Source organism: Pleurodeles waltl, chromosome 6 (assembly GCF_031143425.1).
Source record: "Pleurodeles waltl isolate 20211129_DDA chromosome 6, aPleWal1.hap1.20221129, whole genome shotgun sequence".
Lineage (NCBI taxonomy): Eukaryota > Metazoa > Chordata > Amphibia > Caudata > Salamandridae > Pleurodeles > Pleurodeles waltl.
In genome coordinates, this window is record NC_090445.1 from 1,103,351,044 (window position 1) to 1,103,376,440 (window position 25,397).

Here is a 25,397-nt window from a genome sequence, read left to right on the forward strand (position 1 = left end):
TCTCAATGAACCCAAAAAACTCATTAATATCAAAGCTGAATATTTTTGGAAGTAGTTTTTAGTTTGTTTTTAGTTTTAGCTATGTTAGGGGGATATCTGTGTGTGCAGGTGACTATTACTGTGCATAATTATTAGGCAACTTAACAAAAAAAAATATATACCCATTTCAATTATTTATTATTACCAGTGAAACCAATATAACATCTCAACATTCACAAATATACATTTCTGACATTCAAAAACAAAACAAAAACAAATCAGTGACCAATATAGCCACCTTTCTTTGCAAGGACACTCAAAAGCCTGCCATCCATGGATTCTGTCAGTGTTTTGATCTGTTCACCATCAACATTGCGTGCAGCAGCAACCACAGCCTCCCAGACACTGTTCAGAGAGGTGTACTGTTTTCCCTCCTTGTAAATCTCACATTTGATGATGGACCACAGGTTCTCAATGGGGTTCAGATCAGGTGAACAAGGAGGCCATGTCATTAGATTTCCTTCTTTTATACCCTTTCTTGCCAGCCACGCTGTGGAGTACTTGGACACGTGTGATGGAGCATTGTCCTGCATGAAAACCATGTTTTTCTTGAAGGATGCAGACTTCTTCCTGTACCACTGCTTGAAGAAGGTGTCTTCCAGGAACTGGCAGTAGGACCGGGAGTTGAGCTTGACTCCATCCTCAACCCGAAAAGGCCCCACAAGCTCATCTTTGATGATACCAGCCCAAACCAGTACTCCACCTCCACCTTGCTGGCGTCTGAGTCGGACTGGAGCTCTGTGCCCTTTACCAATCCAGCCACGGGCCCATCCATCTGGCCCATCAAGACTCACTCTCATTTCATCAGTCCATAAAACCTTAGAAAAATCAGTCTTGAGATATTTCTTGGCCCAGTCTTGACGTTTCAGCTTGTGTGTCTTGTTCAGTGGTGGTCGTCTTTCAGCCTTTCTTACCTTGGCCATGTCTCTGAGTATTGCACACCTTGTGCTTTTGGGCACTCCAGTGATGTTGCAGCTCTGAAATATGGCCAAACTGGTGGCAAGTGGCATCGTGGCAGCTGCACGCTTGACTTTTCTCAGTTCATGGGCAGTTATTTTGCGCCTTGGTTTTTCCACACGCTTCTTGCGACCCTGTTGACTATTTTGAATGAAACGCTTGATTGCTCGATGATCACGCTTCAGAAGCTTTGCAATTTTAAGAGTGCTGCATCCCTCTGCAAGATATCTCACTATTTTTGACTTTTCTGAGCCTGTCAAGTCCTTCTTTTGACCCATTTTGCCAAAGGAAAGGAAGTTGCCTAATAATTATGCACACCTGATATAGGGTGTTGATGTCATTAGACCACACCCCTTCTCATTACAGAGATGCACATCACCTAATATGCTTAATTGGTAGTAGGCTTTCGAGCCTATACAGCTTGGAGTAAGACAACATGCATAAAGAGGATGATGTGGTCAAAATACTCATTTGCCTAATAATTCTGCACTCCCTATACAGCTTGGAGTAAGACAACATGCATAAAGAGGATGATGTGGTCAAAATACTCATTTGCCTAATAATTCTGCACTCCCTGTACAGGGAGTGCAGAATTATTAGGCAAATGAGTATTTTGACCACATCATCCTCTTTATGCATGTTGTCTTACTCCAAGCTGTATAGGCTCGAAAGCCTACTACCAATTAAGCATATTAGGTGATGAGCATCTCTGTAATGAGAAGGGGTGTGGTCTAATGACATCAACACCCTATATCAGGTGTGCATAATTATTAGGCAACTTCCTTTCCTTTGGCAAAATGGGTCAAAAGAAGGACTTGACAGGCTCAGAAAAGTCAAAAATAGTGAGATATCTTGCAGAGGGATGCAGCACTCTTAAAATTGCAAAGCTTCTGAAGCGTGATCATCGAACAATCAAGCGTTTCATTCAAAATAGTCAACAGGGTCGCAAGAAGCGTGTGGAAAAACCAAGGCGCAAAATAACTGCCCATGAACTGAGAAAAGTCAAGCGTGCAGCTGCCACGATGCCACTTGCCACCAGTTTGGCCATATTTCAGAGCTGCAACATCACTGGAGTGCCCAAAAGCACAAGGTGTGCAATACTCAGAGACATGGCCAAGGTAAGAAAGGCTGAAAGACGACCACCACTGAACAAGACACACAAGCTGAAACGTCAAGACTGGGCCAAGAAATATCTCAAGACTGATTTTTCTAAGGTTTTATGGACTGATGAAATGAGAGTGAGTCTTGATGGGCCAGATGGATGGGCCCGTGGCTGGATTGGTAAAGGGCACAGAGCTCCAGTCCGACTCAGACGCCAGCAAGGTGGAGGTGGAGTACTGGTTTGGGCTGGTATCATCAAAGATGAGCTTGTGGGGCCTTTTCGGGTTGAGGATGGAGTCAAGCTCAACTCCCGGTCCTACTGCCAGTTCCTGGAAGACACCTTCTTCAAGCAGTGGTACAGGAAGAAGTCTGCATCCTTCAAGAAAAACATGGTTTTCATGCAGGACAATGCTCCATCACACGTGTCCAAGTACTCCACAGCGTGGCTGGCAAGAAAGGGTATAAAAGAAGGAAATCTAATGACATGGCCTCCTTGTTCACCTGATCTGAACCCCATTGAGAACCTGTGGTCCATCATCAAATGTGAGATTTACAAGGAGGGAAAACAGTACACCTCTCTGAACAGTGTCTGGGAGGCTGTGGTTGCTGCTGCACGCAATGTTGATGGTGAACAGATCAAAACACTGACAGAATCCATGGATGGCAGGCTTTTGAGTGTCCTTGCAAAGAAAGGTGGCTATATTGGTCACTGATTTGTTTTTGTTTTGTTTTTGAATGTCAGAAATGTATATTTGTGAATGTTGAGATGTTATATTGGTTTCACTGGTAATAATAAATAATTGAAATGGGTATATATTTTTTTTTGTTAAGTTGCCTAATAATTATGCACAGTAATAGTCACCTGCACACACAGATATCCCCCTAACATAGCTAAAACTAAAAACAAACTAAAAACTACTTCCAAAAATATTCAGCTTTGATATTAATGAGTTTTTTGGGTTCATTGAGAACATTGTTGTTGTTCAATAATAAAATTAATCCTCAAAAATACAACTTGCCTAATAATTCTGCACTCCCTGTATATGTAAAATACACCTCTCTGATGTCATGGCCTGACAGCGGAGCAGATGATAGTGAATCCTGCCTCCGACCAGTCCCTAGTGGGGAATTGTCAGACTAGGAAGGTCTGAAGGCAGCTGCGGGGAAGTGGGGTGCGGTGGACTGGCTGGACCACTGGCTCCTTGCTCTACGAGGACGGTGTATCCCAAGACCCCAGCCACACAGAGGCTAGGCAGCATTGCACAGCACGGTGGCTGGAGAAGAACAGACGTGGTGGGACACCACTTCCGTAGCCACAAAAGGGGTGAAAAGGAAACTGTGAGGGTGTGGGGGCTGCCGTGAGGCCCAAGGACCTGGCAGTAGCACAAGAATCCTTGAAGCGCTTGAGATCCGAGTCTGCTTTTTCTCCAAAGAGACGGGTGCTATCAAAGGGCATGTACAGAAAGCTGGCTTAGACATATCCCGAAAAGCCAGTCGCCCTCAACCAGCCATGGCACCTAAGGACCACCATCGATGAGACCACTCTGCCCAGTGAATCGGTCATGTTCAGTCCACATCTAGTTGTCAACTTTGCTGCATTTCTCCCATCAGCAACAGCTTGGCAGAATACAGTCTGGGCCTCCCCCAGGAACAGGCAGCACTTACGCAACTGTATCTGTAACTGTATGGAATGAATGGCCCAAAAGGCATGCAGTGTTCTGAGGACCACAATGCCAGGCTGGAGGAATAAAACATCTTCTTCCCAAGTTGGTCTAGCCTTTTGGATTCCCTATCCAGGGGTGCAGAAGAGAACACTCCCTGGGAAGCAGAGGTCTGGATAATCTAGCTGGGTCAGTTGGAGAGCAGAGGGCAATAGTCCTGTCCACAGGAGCCCCTGTGCTGGACTTGGGCCAACCAGGTACCCAGCAGGACATCAGTAAGGACTTCATTGAAGGGCAATAGTGGTTCACTGGATGAAGCCTCAGGCTGAAGCATCTATTTCAGGATGTTAGTCCTGACTGCTACCAAAGGCAGCTCGAGGCCCAGGCCCTCGGCCTCTCTTCGCAGCAACATGGAATAGGACGCTCCCTCCTCCAAAGCCACGGTAGGGGGAGAAAACATGCCAGTGCCAAAGGAAGTTCCAACCCACTAGCTTCACCCAATTCTGTATGTCAGTCCAAGAGGTGAACCCTCCCATTCCTCACTGTACCACAACCCATTACAAAAAGGGTCAGGACCGCTGTCGAAGTCGGAATAGCACGACACTGTCCAGCTCTGTGGCAGAGTCGGCAACGAGGATGGGGCCGATGCAGCACGTGGGCATAAGCGTGTCAGGATCAGCAACGTCGGAACCGGCACTGGAGAAGGTGGAGGTGGTACAGCCAATGCCGGTTCAGATCCAGGAACACATCCATGTGAGCCAAGGCCAAAGCCACTGGCACGGAACCCGATGGGACCCCTTCTGACCCCAAGGAACCCATGGACCCTAAAGGCGCTCCAGCACAGTTGGATTGCCCAAAGATGAGGGGCATGGCCTCAAAGAAATCTCTAAGTTGAGCAGAGGTTACTCTGACTCCCAGAAACATGGGGAGGTGTGGAGCTGACTCAGAGGCGTGCTCCGAAGACAGAGGCCTATAATGCCGACGTTCCTTGTCCCTCGTCGTGTCAGCCAACGGACGGGGTAAAGCCGAACAACGCTTGCTCTTCTTTGCCTTCTTCTTTATATGCCCCGACTTACACAATCATCCTGAGGACTTGGCATGGGACGATGAAGAAGGGGGGCTCCGCGACCGTTCTTGGGACCTTCCTCTCAACAGAGATCGGGAGCACCCGGCCGTTAGTGGCTTTAGGGACTGCTCCCTCAAAGCTTTATGATTCATGGCCTAGCACTCAGAGCACGACTTCGGGATGTGGTCATGCTCCAGACACCACAAGCACACAAGGTGCAGATCTGTCACGGACATCGTTCGATGACAGGATCCACTTAGCTTGAACCCCGTCTTACATGAAGACATCTTTGATGCATCTGGAGTGTCAAAAAACATCGACAAAAAGTTAAAAAAGATCTGTCAAACAATGACTGAGGGATAGCACTTCTTTGGATCAGTGCAGGCCGGCACGGAAAGAAAAGAACTGATGTCAGCGTGCCGGGGTGGTGCCTATATAGGACCTGCGTCGTCATACCTGGCGCGAACAACACCTAACGCGATCAATGTCACCTAATGGCGCACAGGGGTACTGCAAAAGAAAAATCTTCGGGTCGAGACTGACACCTGGGGGAAATTCTAAGGGAAGGGATTTGCTACTAGATTTCTCTATCAGATTAACATTTTAAGACTCTCTTCCAAGACCACATGTTCCAGGAATGAGGGTATGTAATCTTTCTCCATTATATGTACAATGAAGAAGGGTAGGAACACAAGTCCTAACTCACTCACCAACTACCCTCTTTCAGACTACACCATGAAAGAGATGTTAAAAATAAATCACAAAACTGCCAGAAGAAAAACGAAACATACTAAATGAGCAAATTTTGAAACAGGAGTAGAGCACGAATAATATATTGCAGAGAACTGATCATCAGATATGAGCCTTACAAATAGCACAGGTAACGAAAGTGATGAAATATGTCAAAGGTGCTATAATAAATTAGAGTCACTAAAAGCCACCAGTCTTCTGGTGTGTGGGTAAACAGATGTGCCCACAGTGCCAACTAAGAGCAGAAGAGTGTGTCTGCATTCTGAGACCAACCACAGCCCTGGAACTGATGTTCCTGAAGGGTGTGAATGGGCTGCACAGTAAAGATTTGTAGGTAGGTAGGTAATAGTTTATTAGTCAATTAAAACCATAAAAATTATCAAAGCATACAGTTAGTGTCACAGTAACTATTAAAAATAAATATACAGACAATATGGAGTGAAGACATCAAAATATAAAACCAGCTCCCATTATTAAAAGAAGCTTCTTAGTTAAGATCCTGGGATGCCTACTACATATAAAGTGAGGAGGTGCATTTCTTAGCAAGACTTGCAGCCCCTGCATGCTAAAAGACGCATAAAGTGCTGAGATGCATATGTGGAACGTAAAATATAATTGAAACTCACAAGGCGGGGTGGGGGCGTGAAGCATCCTAAGGGAAAGCTTGCTACTTCCCTAGCAGCCCACCTTGATCTTAACAGGGTTGACTAATCATTGAGAATTAGTACTTTGCCTTAGCATGTTAAACTAGTCCCTGCCCATAAGTGCAAACATGTGCTTAAAGTGTCAAGGTGCATATATAAAACCTGAAGGGAAACTGATGCCCAACATGAGGGATAGGTGGTTTGAATCACCCTAAGAGGAGACTCACTACTTCCCTAGCAGCGCCCCATGGTCTAAGGATGAATCAAGTTATCCCCCAAAGGGCCAAAGCATGTATAAGTGTGCAAATACATATATAAGGCCCGCTGGTAAGCTTGATGCCAATCAGGAAGGTGGAATGGCAGAGAGGGTTTGGAGTATCCTAAAGGAGAAAAGCGTACTACATCATTGGCAGCCCACATTGATGTAAACAAAATTGACTAGCCCTTGAGGACTAAACCTCATGACATAATGCCTATGGTAACAGGACTTTAACATTGGCTGGGTAGTGAATTAGATATCCTTATCTTACTAGCCTCCTTGGCCTTCCACCTTTGGCTTTCCTTATGATTCCCATACAGGACGATCTTTAAGTTGTAAGTGACAGCTTTCGCCCTAGTCTGAAAAAAAATATTCTCCTTAACAAGGTCCTTAAAGATGTCCAGAATTGCACCAGCCGAATGTTAACTATCATATTCAGCAATTCTATTACTGTCCTAATCCCCTTCCTCAACAAGGACCTCTACTGTTGGCATAAACAGGGGCAGCTACAAAGGCCATGCAACAAGGTCTTGTTTGTCTAGTGGCACAAATGGCACTTCATGTCCCCCCACTGCTCCACTTTCTACCCTTTTGGCTTAAAGCTCTTCTGGTCTCATTGACAATAACTTCTGCTTGACCTTCAGGGAGTACGTGGCTCAGAAGAGAGGCCGATCCTTTTAATCATCATAGGAGTTCAACATCAGCCACCTGTGTGTTCGTTTGCCCACCGTTCCTTTCCACAGCTCTCCTAGCCCAAGTTTTTCTATGCTGTTCTCGAGGTACTTTTTTGAATTCACCCTTTCCTCTTTGAAGCTTGATTTCGGACCAAACAAAGTTATCTAAAGACCGTTGGGGGCTGACCGCAACTTGGAACAGCATTTTATAAATGCTCCAGGCTTTGTGAGAGACTGTCTTATCAGCGAGAACTCAAGCGTAAATTGAGAGTCCAATGCTGATGTCGGCAGTCGAAAAGCTTGCTTAAAAAAATGTATTACGATTTTATCCAGTAAACTGACATCTGACCCTAACAATATATCACCTCCATATGAGAAATTGGGCATCAACCTTGACTTGATTACCCCAGCAAGGGGTTGAAGGTTATGCCCCCGAAGAGTTTTTGCTAAAGTTGAAAGTGCTAAATTTAGATTGAGGGCTTTTCCTTTAATCAACTCCTTTTGAAGTGCATATGAGACCTTGAGTCTATCTTGACACCTTGATAAACATAAAGGGATGTCTCATCTACTGTGGCTCCATTAAGGTATCATTTGTGTGGATTCGAAATGCACAGATTTAGCAAAATTACCTTCTTTTTCTTGAGGCTAATTTCCAATTCATTATCAACTGCATATGTTGCTAAACTATTGATTAGTCTCTGCAGCCCTATCCACGTGTTACTAAGCGGGAACAGGTCATCCGCATAACGAATGTTCAACAGCGAGAGCCCACCAAGACTTGGGGCATGGATGACAGCTCATCAAGTGCCGGGGAGAGGTCCGAGATATATAAATTCATTGAAGGGGTGCAAGAACCCAACCCTGTTTGAAGCCAATCAATGTCATCACCAGTAAAGATTTGGGATGCACAGGTAATGCTTGGGGAGAACGCAGGACGAGTTTCGGGAGTGAAGGAGGTGGGAAAGGACACAGAATGGACACAGTGGCTGAACAGTTTTGAAAAATCAAAGTGCACAGTTCCTTAAAGGCTCTTAACAGATGTTATTGTGCATTGGGGATGCCATGGAGATGTAAACTGTACCAGGTTTGTTTAAAACTCCTGTGGAAGCCATTGATATATGGTTAGCACACCACATGGCTCAATGTTTTTAGCCAGGGACCTTGGAAACAGACACTTTGTCAAGGGTATCTGCCTGGTTCTACAGTATATAACAGGGTTTTCACCCAGCACCTGCTTAGGAAACAACCCCTCGATACAGATTAGTGGGGGCTGCGCATCTGGGAAGAGGGCTCCCCCTTTTAGATGAAGAATTTGTGAATGTCTATGACTTGGAAACAGTTTTCAATGTCTCTCTGCTGCTGTCTTTCTCTTGTACTTTTTTTTATCAACCAAGACAAAGCAAAGAACCACTACTGAAATACAGCCTCGACCCTTTGTTTTATGAGCATTCAGAAATGGCACTCTTGAAATACTAATAGACAATATTAAAAGTGTTTGAGACAGCAAAAGATCCAGGGTCTGTGAGGATTTTTATAATCTGAAATCTCTGACAAAGTGCTTTACAGTGACCAGGGTGAAGGACAATGAGTGTGGCATCACACGTCTCTCAGTAGCACAAACAAGTGCAGGTATAGTATCTGGCCTCAATTCCCTTATCCCAGAGGGTAAAGATGAAAAACTTACAGTCAAATGAATTATTTAAATAAAGACTGTCCTTGTGTCTTGGATGCAGATTAGAGAGATTCATGGGACTGTATGGAGACGAGGTGTAGGCTTCAGGCGACTGTAAACATTCAGTCCTGTTATCTGAGTGTTTATATATGTTATATTAGTGTTTATAAGTACATTTGAAATCCACATGTCGTAAAAGCTCCATAACTTGCGAACATTAATATCTTGTTTTTGCAAGAAGTTGAGTAATTACATTAGTGTCTCTGAGCCATGAATTGTAGAGGTAAGATACTGGAGAAGCATAAGCACATGAAGCAATGTGAACAAGACAAATTCCAGTTTTGAACAGAGCTACATATCTAGTCCATCTTGTGTACATGTGGTACTCAAGGAGCATGAAGAGAACAGGGTCAAGTTGAAATGTGAGGATGAAAAGTGTGCCTTTGCTGCCTTTTGGCATGACCTTTAGGTCAGTTTGGATACAAGTTCTGATCAAGAAACTATGAACAGAGGGATAAAGAGTTAATTTCATGATGGCAAAAGTAAGACTTTATAACAAATTTGATTTGTGTATAATTCATCAAAAGATCACTGTAAAGAGGACAAGTTTCAAAAGACATTTCAAAATATGGAGGGTGTCATCTGGAGTCCCTCATCTACACCCGCCTGACACCCACCCACTCGCGATACTTACAGACTGCCACTTGCCTGAAGGCACTGATGAATACCAATCAGCAGTGGCGACCGGCAGCTTTAGGAGGGAGGGGTCTGCGGGAAGCACACACAAACACTCATTCTTTCACACAAAGACACGCATAACAACACTCATAGCATTCAAACATGCACGCACGCACCAAACATTAATTTTAAAAGTTTACACACACTCATTCTTTCACGCACGAACATCCATTAACACTCATACCATTCAAACATGCACGCACGCACCAAACATTCATTTTAAAACATCACACACACACTCGTTCTTTCACACACGCACGCACATCCATTAACACTCATAACATTCAAACATGCACGCACGCACCAAACATTCATTTTAAAAGATTACACACACTCATTCTTTCACACACACACGCACGCACATCCATTAATAAACACTCATAACATTCAAACATGCACGCACCAAACATTAATTTTGAAACATCACACACACACACTTACCTTCAGCCTCAAGGTCCCAGGAGGGTTGGAACTGCTGCCTTCCCTCATTGGCTGACCTTAGGTCAGCCAATGAGGGAAGGCAGCAGTCCCAGCCTCTTCACAGAGTGGGATGGGGTCAGTGTGACTGCTGACCCCACCCCACTCTGTGATGAAGTGTCACTGATTGACATTCGCCCTGGGCGCTTCAGGGCTTAAACCTGAAGCGCCCAGGTCGAAGTCAATGGGTGACGCTTTCCTCGTCACCCAGGGGAGGGCATCGAGGCACCTTTGCTGAGCCGAGGAGGTCACGCCCATAGGAGCTGTGACCTCCTCAGCCCAGCAATGTTCAGTTCAGGCAGCCTGGAGTCTGCAAAAATCGCGCATGTCTCACTCCTGGCTGTCTGAGCTGAAAATGAACAGTGTCTGTCAGGCTGACCTTCGTTCAGCCTGACAGACACTCTTCATGAGGGAAAAAGGTGGGGGGGCGTGGCTCCTCCGCCCTAAAGGATGGGCACTATGTTTGCATCCCCAATGCAAGAGTATTTTAGAAAACTAAAAAAATCAATGAACCTGACACACAGAAATTTCTCTACCTCTGCAGAAGGGCAATTGATGAATTTTTCTACACAGAACCAATAATCAAGACATGGTCCGAACAGGGAAATCTAGTGATGGGATCCCTGTCCTATATAGGCTGGGGATACCATCACTGGGACCTATCGTTTTGTCAAAGTTAATAAATTTTGCTAGTATCTTTAATTGCTTAGGACATTTACTTACATTTCATACAACAAAAATGTGTCATATTTTCAGAAAATTATGTTTCGATCAAATGCCAGTTCTTACATTAACATCTATTTCTTGAGGGATTGTGCTGTTCCGAATCCATGCATGCACCTCTGCAAGCTCTTCTTTCTGTTCTTCTGTAAATGAAGGTTGAACGTTTTGCATGGCAGTCAGCTTCTTCAGGTCCTCCTTCAGCAAGGCCTTTTTATCCCTAAGAGACAAAATAAACATCAAAGTGTATTATATAATGGGCAGAAATGATAAACCAGTTTATGCTAATAGGAACATTTTCAGGAGTCCTAAGGCAATCGGGGATCACTGGACTCAGTTTGTCTGAATCAGAGCCATTTGCATTTGCTGTCCTGCAGCTTAACCCTACAACTAGACCCAGAACTGATCACCATGGCACTTGACTCCCAGGATAGTCGAGCAGTCCAAAGCTTACTCAAGGATGTGGTGTACCGTTACAGACGGAGCCTCAATGAGTACCAATCAGTCATTAATAAATCACTATTCAGCCAGTAGTATGGTTTATAAAAAGAAAGTACCATATTACTACACACACAACTAGAAATACAGAGCATAATAAACAGAAGACATTTACTGTGTACTAATGAGAACAATAACCACAGTATTCTCGGGGACCATCCATGTTGGTAAAGAGCATTGACCCATTGCCTTACGAAGAGGGATCTCTCTGGAGAGCTCCTGTAGTTCAGCTTACTCACAGTCACTCAACAGCCCCTGTGTTTCACTTATTCCTCATCAATCTGGGTTTAACGACTGTGCAAAATTTATGTAGTTCTTTGCGAGAAGGGCACATATGCTGGTGTTGCTGTCGGTAGGGGCACGCCACCCCAGTGGTGTGAATCCGGCATAGCGCACTAAGTGGAAATGATGATGTCTCTGCTGCGGCACAGTCTGTGCTCTTGGGGTAGCACACATCAATCATTTTAGTAACAGCGACAACTGTTCCAGTGAAGTGTAGCCTGTAATGGAGTCATGATCCTCATGGTCCTGCCAGTATTGAGGCTTGGATTCTTCCTCGAGCCCAGCCATAACCAGGTTGGTGCCAACCTTGGATCGCAGCAGTGATGTCCTTATGCTGGTGCACTTTTCATGGCACTTGTATGTATCTTCTTGCACACACAACAGTGGTCAACTTCCTCCTGCACTTGAGTTTGTCTCAGCACTAGAACCTTAGCTTCATATTTGTTCTGTTGAGTTCCTTCCTGTTCAGATGTCACTGCGGTGCATATTCCAGGGACACTTTGGGTGCCCTGCTTCTCACATATGGCACAGCAGTGCAGCGCTCTACCAATATCACTGCAGAGGCATTGAGTTGTTGCCTAGGCACCTTCACAGCCCCTAGCTTTTATAACAGTGTCTTTCTTGCATAAGGGCACCTCCAATGCCCCTCCTAAGCAGATGGTCAGCTCGGTCCGTGAAGTAGGGTCCAGGCTGCCGCTCCTGGCAGACTCAAAGAATTTACATAGAAAGGGCAGTCATTATCCATAACCTGGTGCTGTATGGATTTTGCCAGTCTCCACTGGTGTGGATCAATATCTAAAGGTCAGAAAATCTTGGCACACTGATTGGATATTTTGCTTCCTCTTCCTAGTCAAGCTGCTGATGAACTTTGTGTATTCCAACAGTTCAGTTCTGGACAGGCTTTGGGTGGTTATGCACCTTTTTCGATTTCCCCAAGACTGTCCCAGCCGTGGTCTTTGTCCAAAGTAGGAGCAGGAAGATGAGGTGGAGTTGGGAGTTTCTTGCAAGGAGAAACCCAGAACAAGGGCACACAAGGTATGTTGGCTGTTATCCCATTCAGCTTCATATTAACCTGAGGGGAGGGATCCCTTCTAGAAAACAAAAGGGCAAGAAAAGAGCAGGGTAAAAATTCAAAGCTTCAAAGGGACCCCCTTGCCTTCTCCCTTATACACTCTCCATTCTGGCCCACTAATGAGAAACCTAGAATGTCTGAAAGAGTCCTTGAATTCACATCAGCTGGTTCAGCCCTCCTTGGCCCCCTATACTAGGTTGAAAACCAGTGGGAGCATTACCACATGCACTACATACACTCCATGTATTTCTACCAGTTCTTACAAGTTTATGCGTGTACATATGTATGGCTGTATGTATATCACATTTTTCTACAGTGTTAAATTAGCCAGAAGACAGCGGAGTGCTGTAGATGGTGAAAGACAAGTATAAAGTAAAGGAGTATTACACAAGGGAATAGAGATGTGGGTGGTTAATGCAATGGCTTTGCCTCATCCTGGACGGGCAAAGGACCCAGTAGCAGGAGACCAGCAGAGAAATTTAAATGAAGGGGACAACTAATAGACCGCTCTTGCTCACAGCAGGTTATCACACTTTGCTGACACCACTGTCTGTCACAAACAACTAAGTAAGATTACACTCCTCCATGGGTCTCCCTCAGTATCACGGAATGGCCTCAGAGCACATGCCTGATCAGAATGTGCGCTGAGGTGGGGAACAAAAACACTACAGTTTGGGATGGGGAAAAGGGACACACCCTCAATACCTATGCAAGAGAAATTTCTCTATCTAAATGGTGTCCTGTTGTGAATTGAGCAGTATCTCCAGGTGAAATACCACTCTACTTGATTACAACTGTTCCTATGACCGGGAGTCCCAGGTACATGAGCACCAGGATTGATTATTATTCTAATTATTCAAAGATATCCACAATGCATGTGCGTTGGGTATCTTGTTAGAACCAACAAAATCATTCCAAGATGGCAGCTGCAAATGTGTGCACATGCATGATGAACATCTTCCAATAGTTCTTCCTTTAATTTAAGAAAAATCATTACAAGGGGGCCATAGTGCATGTGTGCGCACGCTCAGAGAGCCTTTCTGGATTTAAAAACCATTTCACAATGGCCAACTGTATATGCAGTTGAACGAAATGCACAAGAAAGTTCAGAAGAGCAAGTGGGTGCTAATTGGAATCCTAATTCTATAATACAGTGGGGCCTGAAGGTTGCAGTGGAGAAGAAAGAGGAACCAGAGGCAAAGAAAATAGAATTTCATGCACTGCAATCCAAGGTCTGACGTTTTCAAAGGGAGGATAAATTCAGCCAATTGAACAATACTCCCTGGGTGGCACAAACACAAGAATAGAGAAGTAAGCCATAGCATCAACAGCACAGAATTGAGATGCCAAAAAAATCACATTTTGAGCAAACAGTGGGCACAAAATCAACTCTACAGCCCAAATTTCCAAATTCTTTGTGGCTGACTTGCGTTAATTTTCTAATGTAAACCCAAAGCAAAGTGTTCAGGTGACATTTACTATACAATCAAATTGGTATCTGCGTTGGATAGTAAAGTTATGCAGTGTGCTGCCTCATTTTACTTTGTATCATAAGAGTGTTCCATGGATGGCACAAACAACCATGGATTTTGATGCAAATCCCTATCTACAAAGAACTGCACACAGACATTTGTATCAAAGTCTCACGCCATCTGGAGGTAAGAGCAACAAGGAATAATGAACAAGTTACTTACCTTCAGTAACGATGTGTCTGGTAGAGACAGGATCTAGCTGCAGATTCCTTAACTTGGAATCTTCCCCATGTGCCAGCCTGGATCCTGAAACTTTTTCCCCTAGTATGACTGAGCGTCGGCAGAAGGCATCAGCAGACTCCGTAATGATGTTGTCCGCCAGATGTGATGTCAACGGAGTCCATATAATCCCCCCGCTGATGCGCTGATGACAGTTTCTTCTGTGACCACATTCCATGCTTAAAACACTGAGCCACAATACGAACTGGCAATGAAAATAGTGTGCTTCAAATAAAAGACACCCTTGTGTCAATTATCATCTAAGTCTAAGCCTATGTGTATATATCCAATAGGAAACCTATGAAGACCACAAAGGAACTCAGTTCGCAGAGCGGGGAGGATGGGAGAGTTGTTAAGGAATCTGCAACTAGATCCTGTCTCTACCAGATACATTGTTACCAAAGGTAAGTAACTTGTTCATCTCATAGAGATATCTAGCCGCAGATTCCTTAACTTCATAATCATATACCAAAGCTTAAAAACCCTGGAGGAGGAGCTGCAAACCCAGACTCTCAAGTGTCTCTAAGTGTCATTAAACAGTTGAGAACAAGAGTAAAAGACCGGAGAAGAAGAAAAATGAGGGAGAATAAAAACATGTTCTGCAACATCTTAATCTCCCACAGGTGAAGAACACCGGGAAACAGGAGAGCACAGAAAGAAGCTCCTACTTGTGAGAGCATATAATAAACTCATCCACATTAGCATGTTAATCATGCGTCATAAGCAACTTAACCACCTAGAAAGCCTTTTATCCAGAAGGAAAGCTAATTTAGTACTGGTGAAAAAGACCAAGTACTCAAAAAAATACACATGAGGAAGAAAATCCTCATGAGGAAAAAAAATCGGAGAAAAGATAACTGTGGGAAAAGTAGTACAAAAATGGTAAGAATATGGGTAAAACTCACCCATGACTGCACAATTAAAATGATGTTCAATACCCTGAAATGTATGTTCTGAGAACAGAAGCAGTCTTGAAAATTTTGAAAAGACCAACATACAGAAAAAGGTATGTGAGCCTTAATTTATTGCACTACCAAGGACTCCACAGAGGAACCACAGAGTAGGAGGCAGAAAGCATAAAAACATGGAATGAGAAAGCTATGTGAACATGAGCAATTAGTGTTAAAGGCAAACATCAGTACCTCAGTTAAAGCTACTCACTCCTTTAAATGAATGAAAACCCATGTATGAACAGTTTGGCAAGACTCTGAAATGACCACAGTATTGCGATCACAAAGACAAGAAAACGTGGATAAGAAAGACTACCTGTGATCGCAAGACAGTAGCAGCAACTGAGCTAGTGGATATACATCAAAAGGCAAACATAATAAAGTATCTTGTACAGAGAAAACCAACAGTTGCCACAGTGAAGAGAACAAGACTAATCGTTTGGCATATGAACTACTCTACCCCCAGGAAAGTAGCAAATATAAAAAAAACGTCATCAAGTTGCATAAAATACACATCTACTGACACAGGAGGGAAAAACCAAAGCCTATGTAGCACCAAGCCGATATGTATATTTATATATATATATATATATATATATATATATATATATATATATATATATATTTATAAACATGTGCACACATACATACACACATACAGAAAACCGATGGATGTATATATGTCTGTCACTTCATGTGAAATAAATTAAAAACAAGAATGGCCTTGGTAGAGAAGTGAAAACAGAGGTTAACATAGGATCAAGGATGTAGTAAAAAAAGACCTCAACGATGAAAATGATTAAACTGACTAGATTCTTTGGAAACAAATCAGTCCAAATTTAATGAATACATCCAATTACAACATCCCTACAAGTGTCAACTGAACTACAACAATTGAGTCAAGTGAAACAAAAGCAAGTGCACCTATATGAGGTACCAATAATAAACCTTCTCAAATATGACAGATATTATATTGTCATAGATGAAAAGAAGCAACCCTGACAGGTGCAAAATCCATCCAAAAGGGAGGAAGTCCTGCACGCAAGTGCACCAAATGTAAAAGAACTCTAAAAGAGTTCAACAACAAGAAGTCTACATAATAGCAAATTTGACAAAGAGATACATCTTTATGAAGACGTATGAAGGAATGACCAAAGTTCGGAAAGAAATAAGAATGTGCAAAGAACAATTCGACCATAAGAAAAGTCTACACCAAAGTGTAGAAAATAAAAACTGTAAGGAATACGAAATAGAACCCTATAAGACCAAAACAACGAAGGTCTGAAAATCCTGAAGAAGAGAGTAATATCACAGGAAAAAGATAAATGTACCCATCAAAGTTAAGCACAACAACTAACCTATGTGACAGTACAAGGGACGTATTAGCCAATACTCTCAGTGGTATAGAAAACCCAAAGAGCTGGTAATTTCCCCAGTTCCCTTCAAGGGATACTAGTAAAATGGTATAAATGCAGAAGTTAGAAAAACTAACGGTCTGCCATGGGAGAAACAGGAAAAATACCCCTATTAAATGTGGAACGAGGTATAAATGCTCTTAAGCATGCTAGCATAGGATGTAAAAACCCCACTTAGAGTATGAAATATACCAGGCAGGTAACAACTCTTAAGCATAAGTTTGTCTTCAGAATGAAACAAATGGTATCACCTTATGTCAGATGTACTATGAATGATACATAGAAAAAAGGATGCCCAGTTCCAAACAGAATGCTAAAATACACATCATCCCCTAATACAGGAGAGATCAAGAACGGTCCCTGTGGGTAACCTAATTCAGGAACAAGTGCCCTCACTCACCTATTGGTGACATACTTCATCATTGGACTATGCTCTTCGTCAGACCGGCACTGCAATATCTGACGGACCCCTTGTGGGGGGCTCTTTATCACCAATAGGTGAGTGAGGTCACCTGTTCCTAAATTAGGTTACCCCCAGGGACTGTTCATGATCCCTCCTGTATTAGGGGACGATCTGTATTGTAACATTCCATTTGGAACTGTGCATCCTTTTTCTATGAATTATATGGGAGTAATATGACCAAACAGAACCATTTCTTTTATAAAATCTCCCGCTTACAAGCCCTTCCTTTTGTTTTTCGACGTACTATGAATGATAAACTCTAATGAAGCAACATTGACAAAACTTGAGCAGAAATCATTACTGTACATCAATGATGATAAAGAAGGAAGCCATAAGCATCAGCCATGAAAAGGCCACAGGGTGTCAGAGCACTGCATTATTGCACTGATAAGCCAGGGAAACACAGCACCTGGCAAGAAGAAATAATAAAGCATAATGGGATAACCGAAAGCCTCACGGCCCTGCAGAAGCAAGACTGAGGGGAGGAACGCTGAAGGACAAGTAACAGCACAGCGGCCAAAGGATAGAGAGAGAAACAAAGTAAACTTGTTGAGCCACCCGTACTGTCTCAAAAACATCTCAAGGCCAAGTCAGCCTGTGCACCAAACAAATGGACACCATCAAATGGCATGCCCAGTAACATACACTGGATTGGCTCTGAGAACCCTTAGGTACGTAACCAGACATGGCAATGGAGCACAACTGAGGAACACATAGCTCGACCCACAGAGTCAGTGGAATCCATGCCAGATTAAATGATTAAATTAGCTGTGTTCCGCCCATCCTGAGTTATAGGAGTAACAGTGCTCAGGACATTATCTGGAAGCGAGGGTAAACTGTTCACTAAACAGTCCTATAAAGAATGAGAGAACCATCCAAGAACACAAGATGTGTTCTCAGAACATAAAGAACTAGTTGTCTAGGAAAACATATGCCTGCCACAGACATCTAGACCCCTGGACTCTCTTTTTTAGGATGAGGAGTAGGATGTCTGATCAAACAAGATGGATCACCAGGGGCAGGAAAGTGCCTGTGGAATATATCCCGGTCAACAGGGGTCCCGGTAGCAGATTAGCCCAAGCACCTAACAAAACATCATGTACTGCCTCGCTATAAGGAAGCACCGGCTCAACCCCGATCTGGCTTTGATGGAGTATATCAATTAAGGGATCTGACGTCAACAACATTAAGGCAAAGACATAGGAAGCACACTGTTCCAAAATGACAAAAACTTTGAAGTAGGCCGAAAAATGGCCAGAACAATCTTCTCCGAATCCGCATAGCAAGAAAGAACTGATGTAGGCGGGGATTTTTATGAAATCCGTTGACGTCACATCTGGCAGACAACGTCATTCTGGAGACACACAATGCTCTCTGCCAGCACCCAAAAGTACTACAGGAAAAAGTTTCCGGAACCAGGCTGGCACCTGTGGAAGATTCTAAATTAAGGAATCTTCGGCTAGATGTCTCTTTCAGATGTTATTATTTCTAATTTTTCCCACTATGCATGTTTGTTGCATTGCACAACACACATAAACAATGGGAAAAACGTTAAAGCATAGGTTTTGTACTGGAAGGAACACCTTCCAGTACAAAACCCATACTTCCGACAACACAAACTTTCTTGCACTATAGCACAAGGGTGTTTGCGTTGACACATAGTTGGATACAGTGCGCCAGCACATGCATGGAGAGAGCAAAACAGCACCACATTTTAGTAGATATGGTGCTGTTCTGCTCTCTCTCCTTCATGCATCACAGTGTGGCAAACGTACCCGCTGTCCTGCGTACTATGACATCTTGATAAATCTGGGCCTAAATCTAAGCTGGATACAAAAGGTCTGGTTGCCAACAACTACCTAATGACAAAGACATCTACTGATTGCAGGCAAGGCCTACGGTAATTGAGACCTAAAAATGGCAGTGAAATTAGTAGTTCATAAGAGCCGAAAAATCATACAGTCTACCAGAACAGTGATAGGGTTTAAATGCTTATTATAGCCCTTCAAATGTTTTCAGCATATCATCCACTTGGTGTGATCAATGTTACCATCAACTAAGCCTTGGATCCGAATCAAGAAGGCACTATAGAACGGGTGCAAAACACTTATCAATGAGGGGTGGGTCAATGTCAGACTTTCAGGATAGCCCCATCAACTTATGCTAAATTAATATGCAATGGGGCTAAATTGAAATCATTAACATAGTCAGTGGCTACCTTAAAATCTGGCATGGATTCAGCCACTGTTGTCCAATTTTGGACACCTTTTTCCTAGGAGATATACCAATCAACGGATGGCTTTCACAAGTTATTTGCAGAACATACCTGCCCACCAGCTGCTGGGAAATGCCAGCAGAAGCCCTGGTTCTGGCCACAGGTATGTAGGCCATGGTTGTGAGGCAGAAGTAATGGAAGAGTTATTTACTGCCCCCAGTGAACACATTACAGTGGGGTGTGGTATTTAGTGGGTAACGTAAATAGTGTCTATTCTGAGATCCTCTAGAAACTCAGTAATTGTGTTTTCTGCATTAAATTCCAAGTGTATTACAATTTATTTCCATCACATTTTATCATGGTAAATGTTAGGTTACACCTGCAGTAATTAACACAGTACTCAGAACTAAAATCCCTGCTTATACACTTTTGTACAAGGATCCGAATTTAGTTCCATCACTTATTTTAAGACTTAAGCCCCGATTAGGACTTTGGCAGTCCGAATGCCAGACCGCAAATGCAGTGTTGGGGCCCTGTCTCTGGCTTTTCACCATTTTTTTCATAGTGGTGTCCCTGCCATGGAAAGGCTGGCAGAAAGACACGTCGTGATCAGCACGGCGGTGCAGACATCAGCACCGCCGTGCTTGACCATGGCTTTCCCCACAACCAACACGTCGGGATCCCAGACTTTGGCAGTGGCGGCTGTCTTGTGGCAGTCTGACTGCCAGCATCCAAATCTGGCAGTCGGTCCGCCAAGAATGCGGTGGTCGGACTGCCGCCATCGGTACGGCGCTCTTCAGACCGCCGTACTCATAATCAGGCCCTTATTTACAGTTCCTTCTTATGTTGTGTCTCAGCTACAAAGAGGAATACTAAGATCAGTTTGCAACTTGAAGCACTGAGCAAGGCTCACTTAGACTTTATGGGCATTCCTGTCCTCTAATACTACCTTCCCTTCTTATATTTTACTTTTTCACTCTACCCAGAACTAACATTTAGTGAATGTGGGACAGAATATCATGTTAAATAACATAACGATTTATGGTCTGACAACACATCTGCAGGACGATGAGGTCACAGGTTGCTGAAATATTTTCTCTGGTTTTTCTACCATCACTTTGACAAATTGATCCTAAAGTTATCATTTGAGGGAAGCCCTGTGAAAAGGAGATGTAAATCTTTCTAAAGACGCATCAAGAAACTAACATCTGCTCTTTAAATACAGTATTGACAATGAGTGCTGGTAATACAGAGCTTTACGTTCTTTCACATTGTGTAAATCCATCTCTTTCTACACAGGAAGATGTTCCAGTGGATCAATTTGCCTTATATAGTGAGATGATTTAATAGAGAATCAAAGATTTTACATCCCAGCAGGCAGCCCAATTTAATACAGTTTAGACAAAGTAGGTTAATACTCAGTACTTTCTGACAATAGGGAAGTGCTAGCACGTGGTTCGTAAAATGTAGGTGTAAAATTATTAAACTCAAAGGAAAGCAAAGCACATTTTAATATATTTAAAACATAACAAGACATATTGAGAGTGTTACAATTGTGATTGTGAAAGCATCCATTTTTGCAGCAGTTCAACTGGATTTATCTTCCAACTTTTAAGTATTATAATCTGAAATGCTGTTTATTCACAAATCAATGTTTGTCAATATGTTATTTCCTAGACTTGTGGCACCAATCTACAGTATGTTTGCCCATGCGTTATGTACCTACCGATTAGGCACCTGGTACGTCATCAGAACCGAAGGAGATGTGTGTTTTATCAGTGCCCACAGAGGGTCTTCAACAGCAATGTGAACATTTTCTTTTGTCTCCACCTGTTGTCGGTCGCGACTATTCTGCGATGTGTTTGAGGAATTGTTGCTTGCAAAGTACTTGCTGCTCCCTTAAAGATTGTTGGCAAAAAGAATGAGTCAATGTACAGTTGGTACATTCAAAAGAAGTTAATAGGTCCAATGAGATCAATTTTCTTTTAAGTGAAAGAATCCAGGAACTTTCAAGAAAAGCAAAAAACTCTGTGGCTAGGGTATGGCCTAATATATCATAAATAAACACAAACAAATCTGCAATAAGTAGCAAGAATAAACAACAAATCACTAGACAGGTTTGCAAAATTTGAAAAATATGAATGTTCCTTAAATTGCAAGAACACTGACATTTTCAAAGGAAAGCACAATGAGAAAAGAAACTTGAGTACTCCTATACCTGAATATTACCAAAATGTATTTTAAAAGAAATACCAACAATTTGTACTATGTAATATGAACACAATATAATTTTAAATATGTTTTGCTAAATTCCAATATCCACCAATGCTACTCACTTAAGTTAACAAAAAGTAGATTAAAACCAGAGGCCAATATGGATGGTGCTAAAAGGCATATTTTTAGAAGGTAAATATTTTTTGCTGTAGAATTCGGTTGCTCTGCTGACAACACTCCTGTCCCTGTAACCGTAGTGGGACAACACAGGGTGTTTCTATTCTTTTGCAAAGGTAGAGCTACCCTGACAAACAGTAGGATAACTTCAATGACTATGCATAAGTCTTGATTCAGGTATTGGCAACAATGTAAACACGAGTAGAAGGAAGAACCATATCTCAATTAATAGGCTCCAAATACTGCCCTACTGGACACATTTTTAAATATAAATTTTCATTGCAAGTGGTGTCTTCAATTCAGTGAATGAGAGAGAAGATTGATTAAGTTAGACCAAATGATTGGCATATATGGAAAGGCATGACAGAAGTACTATAGCCCATGCTGCATTGAGGGAGGTCACTAGTCCTGACATGTAGAGCAAGTCTCTATTCATATATTTTGATGCATGCTACAAGCGTACTCAATAGGTGAAGCAATACAATTAAATCATTTTACTAAAAAAATGTCTTTTATTGGGGTTTATTAAGACATTTATCATGATTGGGTGCTTCACACTAAGCAATCAACATTCATTTTCCAGTATTTATAGCTATCCATCATAAGCAGCTTCATAATATTAATACATAATTTGTAGGATATTCACTCTGGTATGAAAGTTGTTAGAAAAAATAAATTAGACTTTTTTAATAAAAAAGCATCCAGGCAAAACCTACATAAAGAATCAGATCCTACCTCTTTGTGGGGTTTGTGCATATGCACCCACAATGCTCTGCTCCACCCTGGTCCTTTATTTTTATTTGGAGCTTCATAAAGGCTACTATTCATTTCTCTGATAAGTGGGACTTTACCCAGTTAAGGCACAAATACATTTAAAGGACCCCTGATGTAAATCTACAAATATAGTTAAGTGAGTGTGCATCCTCCATGCTGAGATCATCATCATTATAAACAACCCATTTGAAAGAGTAGAGAGTAGAACACACAAAATGGAGGAGAGGTGAAAAAGTAACAAATGTATTCCTTTAAAGCACCCTCAAGTCATAGAACACCTTCTTTGGCATCACAGTCTACAAGGTGCTGATCAGATACTCAGAAAAAGTGTGCACAGTCATAGATTTATGACCAAAAAGGTTACCAAACAAATTTCAATCAAATCAAAAAGATACTGGACTCCCTGTGGTGTATAAATATCAGAAAGCTCAGACATGTCCACACGAAATTAAAAAGCAATTAGAAGCTACTGAAAACGTTGAGGTAAAATGACACAAACTTCACCCACTCAGGGTGGCATCTGAATCAGAGGGTCTGCTCCTAACCATAGTAAGATGCCAACATCAACGGTGGGCTCCTGAAGAGCTCCTTGATGACTGATAGGTTTTTCTGCTATTTTCACTTCTATTCTTTCCATGCCTGGTTCTATCCCACACATTTACAAGGCATGTGAATGTGTAGGACCTTCACATACGGTTAAAATGATGTCCCTATCATAAAACAAGAGGGTGTTTAAGGACCTCCTAAGAAGCTGACACGTGTATGTGTCCTTCTTCTGCCTAACATTCTGTGGGTATTCTTTGGTACTTTGGCATTAGTACTCCTACACTGTGTGAAACAGCCTGTGTTGTATTGTGCTAAGATATGTGTTGGAAATGAGGCCTTTCTGTAGGGACACCCCATTTTTTGTTGCCTTTTTACTGAACCCTATTTTTTGTTGGCTATAGAACACTGTGCACTTTGCCTGTTTACAAGTGATGAGCACTTGTGCTCCGTCTTTCAACATGATGAAATTGTCATGTATTTAACTTACCTACAAGTCCCTAGTATGTGGTGCCCAAACTTAACCTATGGTCGGTAAGCTAAATGTCACCAGTGGGCTGCAGCACTCATTGCTCCACCCACTGCAGCGACAATGCACACATGGCTGAAGGCTTGCCACCAGGAGCCTGGCTGTGTAGGTTTAAACTGCAAATAAATTCAACCTATCAAAAGGACCCATTTTCACAAGCCTAAAGTCCTCCTATTAAATATTTAAAAGTCATCTCTAAGCCCTCCTTCCCATTAAGACAGGATGCATGGTATTTAAAAGTAGGACATGTGAAAGTAAAAGATGTCCTTGCAGTGACTAGCATCTCAAAGCTATTTTCACTTCAGCAGGTTTGGCTGTAGGAAATCAAAGGGATGCACTATTAAATAATAATTCTTTCTCTAGCTAATGGGACTAGCTAGAAAAATATTTAAACAACAACTTTTATTAGTTCTGAAAAATCCCCAGAAAGCTAAATCTGCATTTTGCTTTTTAGCTTCTGACAGCCAGTAATTAGCATCCGAGTAGGTGTGAATAAAGGGTGAACTTGCTCCCAGGACAAGAACAAAAGGCTTTCGGTGTAGGGACAGGATGTCCTGTGAACTGGGCCATGGAATTTATTAACTTCAAAGAGGCCTACCACATCACAAGCAGATGTAGCTAACACCAAGGCCTGCACCCTTAATGTGTCCCTTCAGCCAGACCAGCATTCATTATAAAGAGACTCTAATGACATCCAGTGTCAGATCCTGATGAAGTGTCAAGACCTGCTTGCCAGGTCAGCTGGTGTTTTTCATTCAACATTGAGGGGTGCGCTTCAAAGGAAGGAAATCGATGGCCAAAACAATTTGTCCTACCAGACTTATTTTTCTGACTTTGCTGGAGTCACAGGGACTGTCTGCAACTAGAAATTCAGTGTTGGATACAGGAAGACATTAGGATTAGCAGATTACGCTCCCCACACACACACTTACAGACCTCAAAGTCCATGTTTAATGTGGCCGTAGACTTCAGCCATTTTGAAAATGTCCTAAGTGGGTATGGTTAGCACCAGAAACCTTTGCCCCATTCGTTAGGGCATCCTCAGGGTTCATTCTCACCACTAGCTTGTGCCAGGCATAAATGAGGCAGCTGCAGGCAACCACTTCAGAACACTCATTGACCTGTGAAAAATCAGAAGAGGACTGAACCTGCTGTTGAAGACATGAGAAGAGGCTAGAATACTGGACCTGCTCTTCCTATTGTACCCAGGACAAATTGGACTCCAAGAGTTTTAAGGCTAAACTCCTGTTAAAGCTACAAGAGCAACTGCCCAGCTGACCAATGGCAACTGGCCCTCGACAGAACCCTGCTCTGGCCACTGTCTGCCACCCTGTGAGTCTCTAACTGCTTCTCTTGAGGTCTTGGGGAGGTTTCAAAGTTTATTCCTGTAGTGGATTGGGAATATATTAGTACTAAAGACAGAATGTAAAATCTTTGACCAGGGAGAACCTGGTTAGTTTATTTGACCCGAACTCCAATCGGGCTCATCATCAAATTGTGCATAGTTCCTGTTCTACTGCAACAACTGATTACCATTGACACTTTGCGCTTCTTGGTGGTATCTCTAAAATTCAAATCTCTATTTTATAATTCCTTTTGGGATTTTTATTTATTTTGCATTTCAACTTTATTATTGCTTTAGTAATGCATAAATATTTTAGACAATGCTTCTAAATTAGGCCAGTCTGCTATGTGCCATAGCTACCAGTGCAGTGAGATCAGGTTTTATTTAGTAACTTAAGTAGTCCGCCCTTAC

The 25,397-nt window shown here is 42.6% G+C and overlaps 1 protein-coding gene across 2 annotated transcripts in view; it reads right to left on the minus strand.

Annotated features, from left to right (window-relative positions):
* The window catches only part of PER3 (period circadian regulator 3), a 476,770-nt gene that overhangs the window by 26,632 nt on the left and 424,741 nt on the right, over nucleotides 1-25,397 (minus strand). For both annotated transcript variants that reach the window (XM_069240206.1, XM_069240207.1), the window contains exons 21-22: nucleotides 21,131-21,302; nucleotides 10,828-10,978 (exon numbers count right to left, since the gene is read on the minus strand). In XM_069240206.1, coding sequence (XP_069096307.1) covers nucleotides 10,828-10,978; nucleotides 21,131-21,302 — 323 coding nt within the window. The remainder of the gene's footprint in view (nucleotides 1-10,827; nucleotides 10,979-21,130; nucleotides 21,303-25,397) is intronic.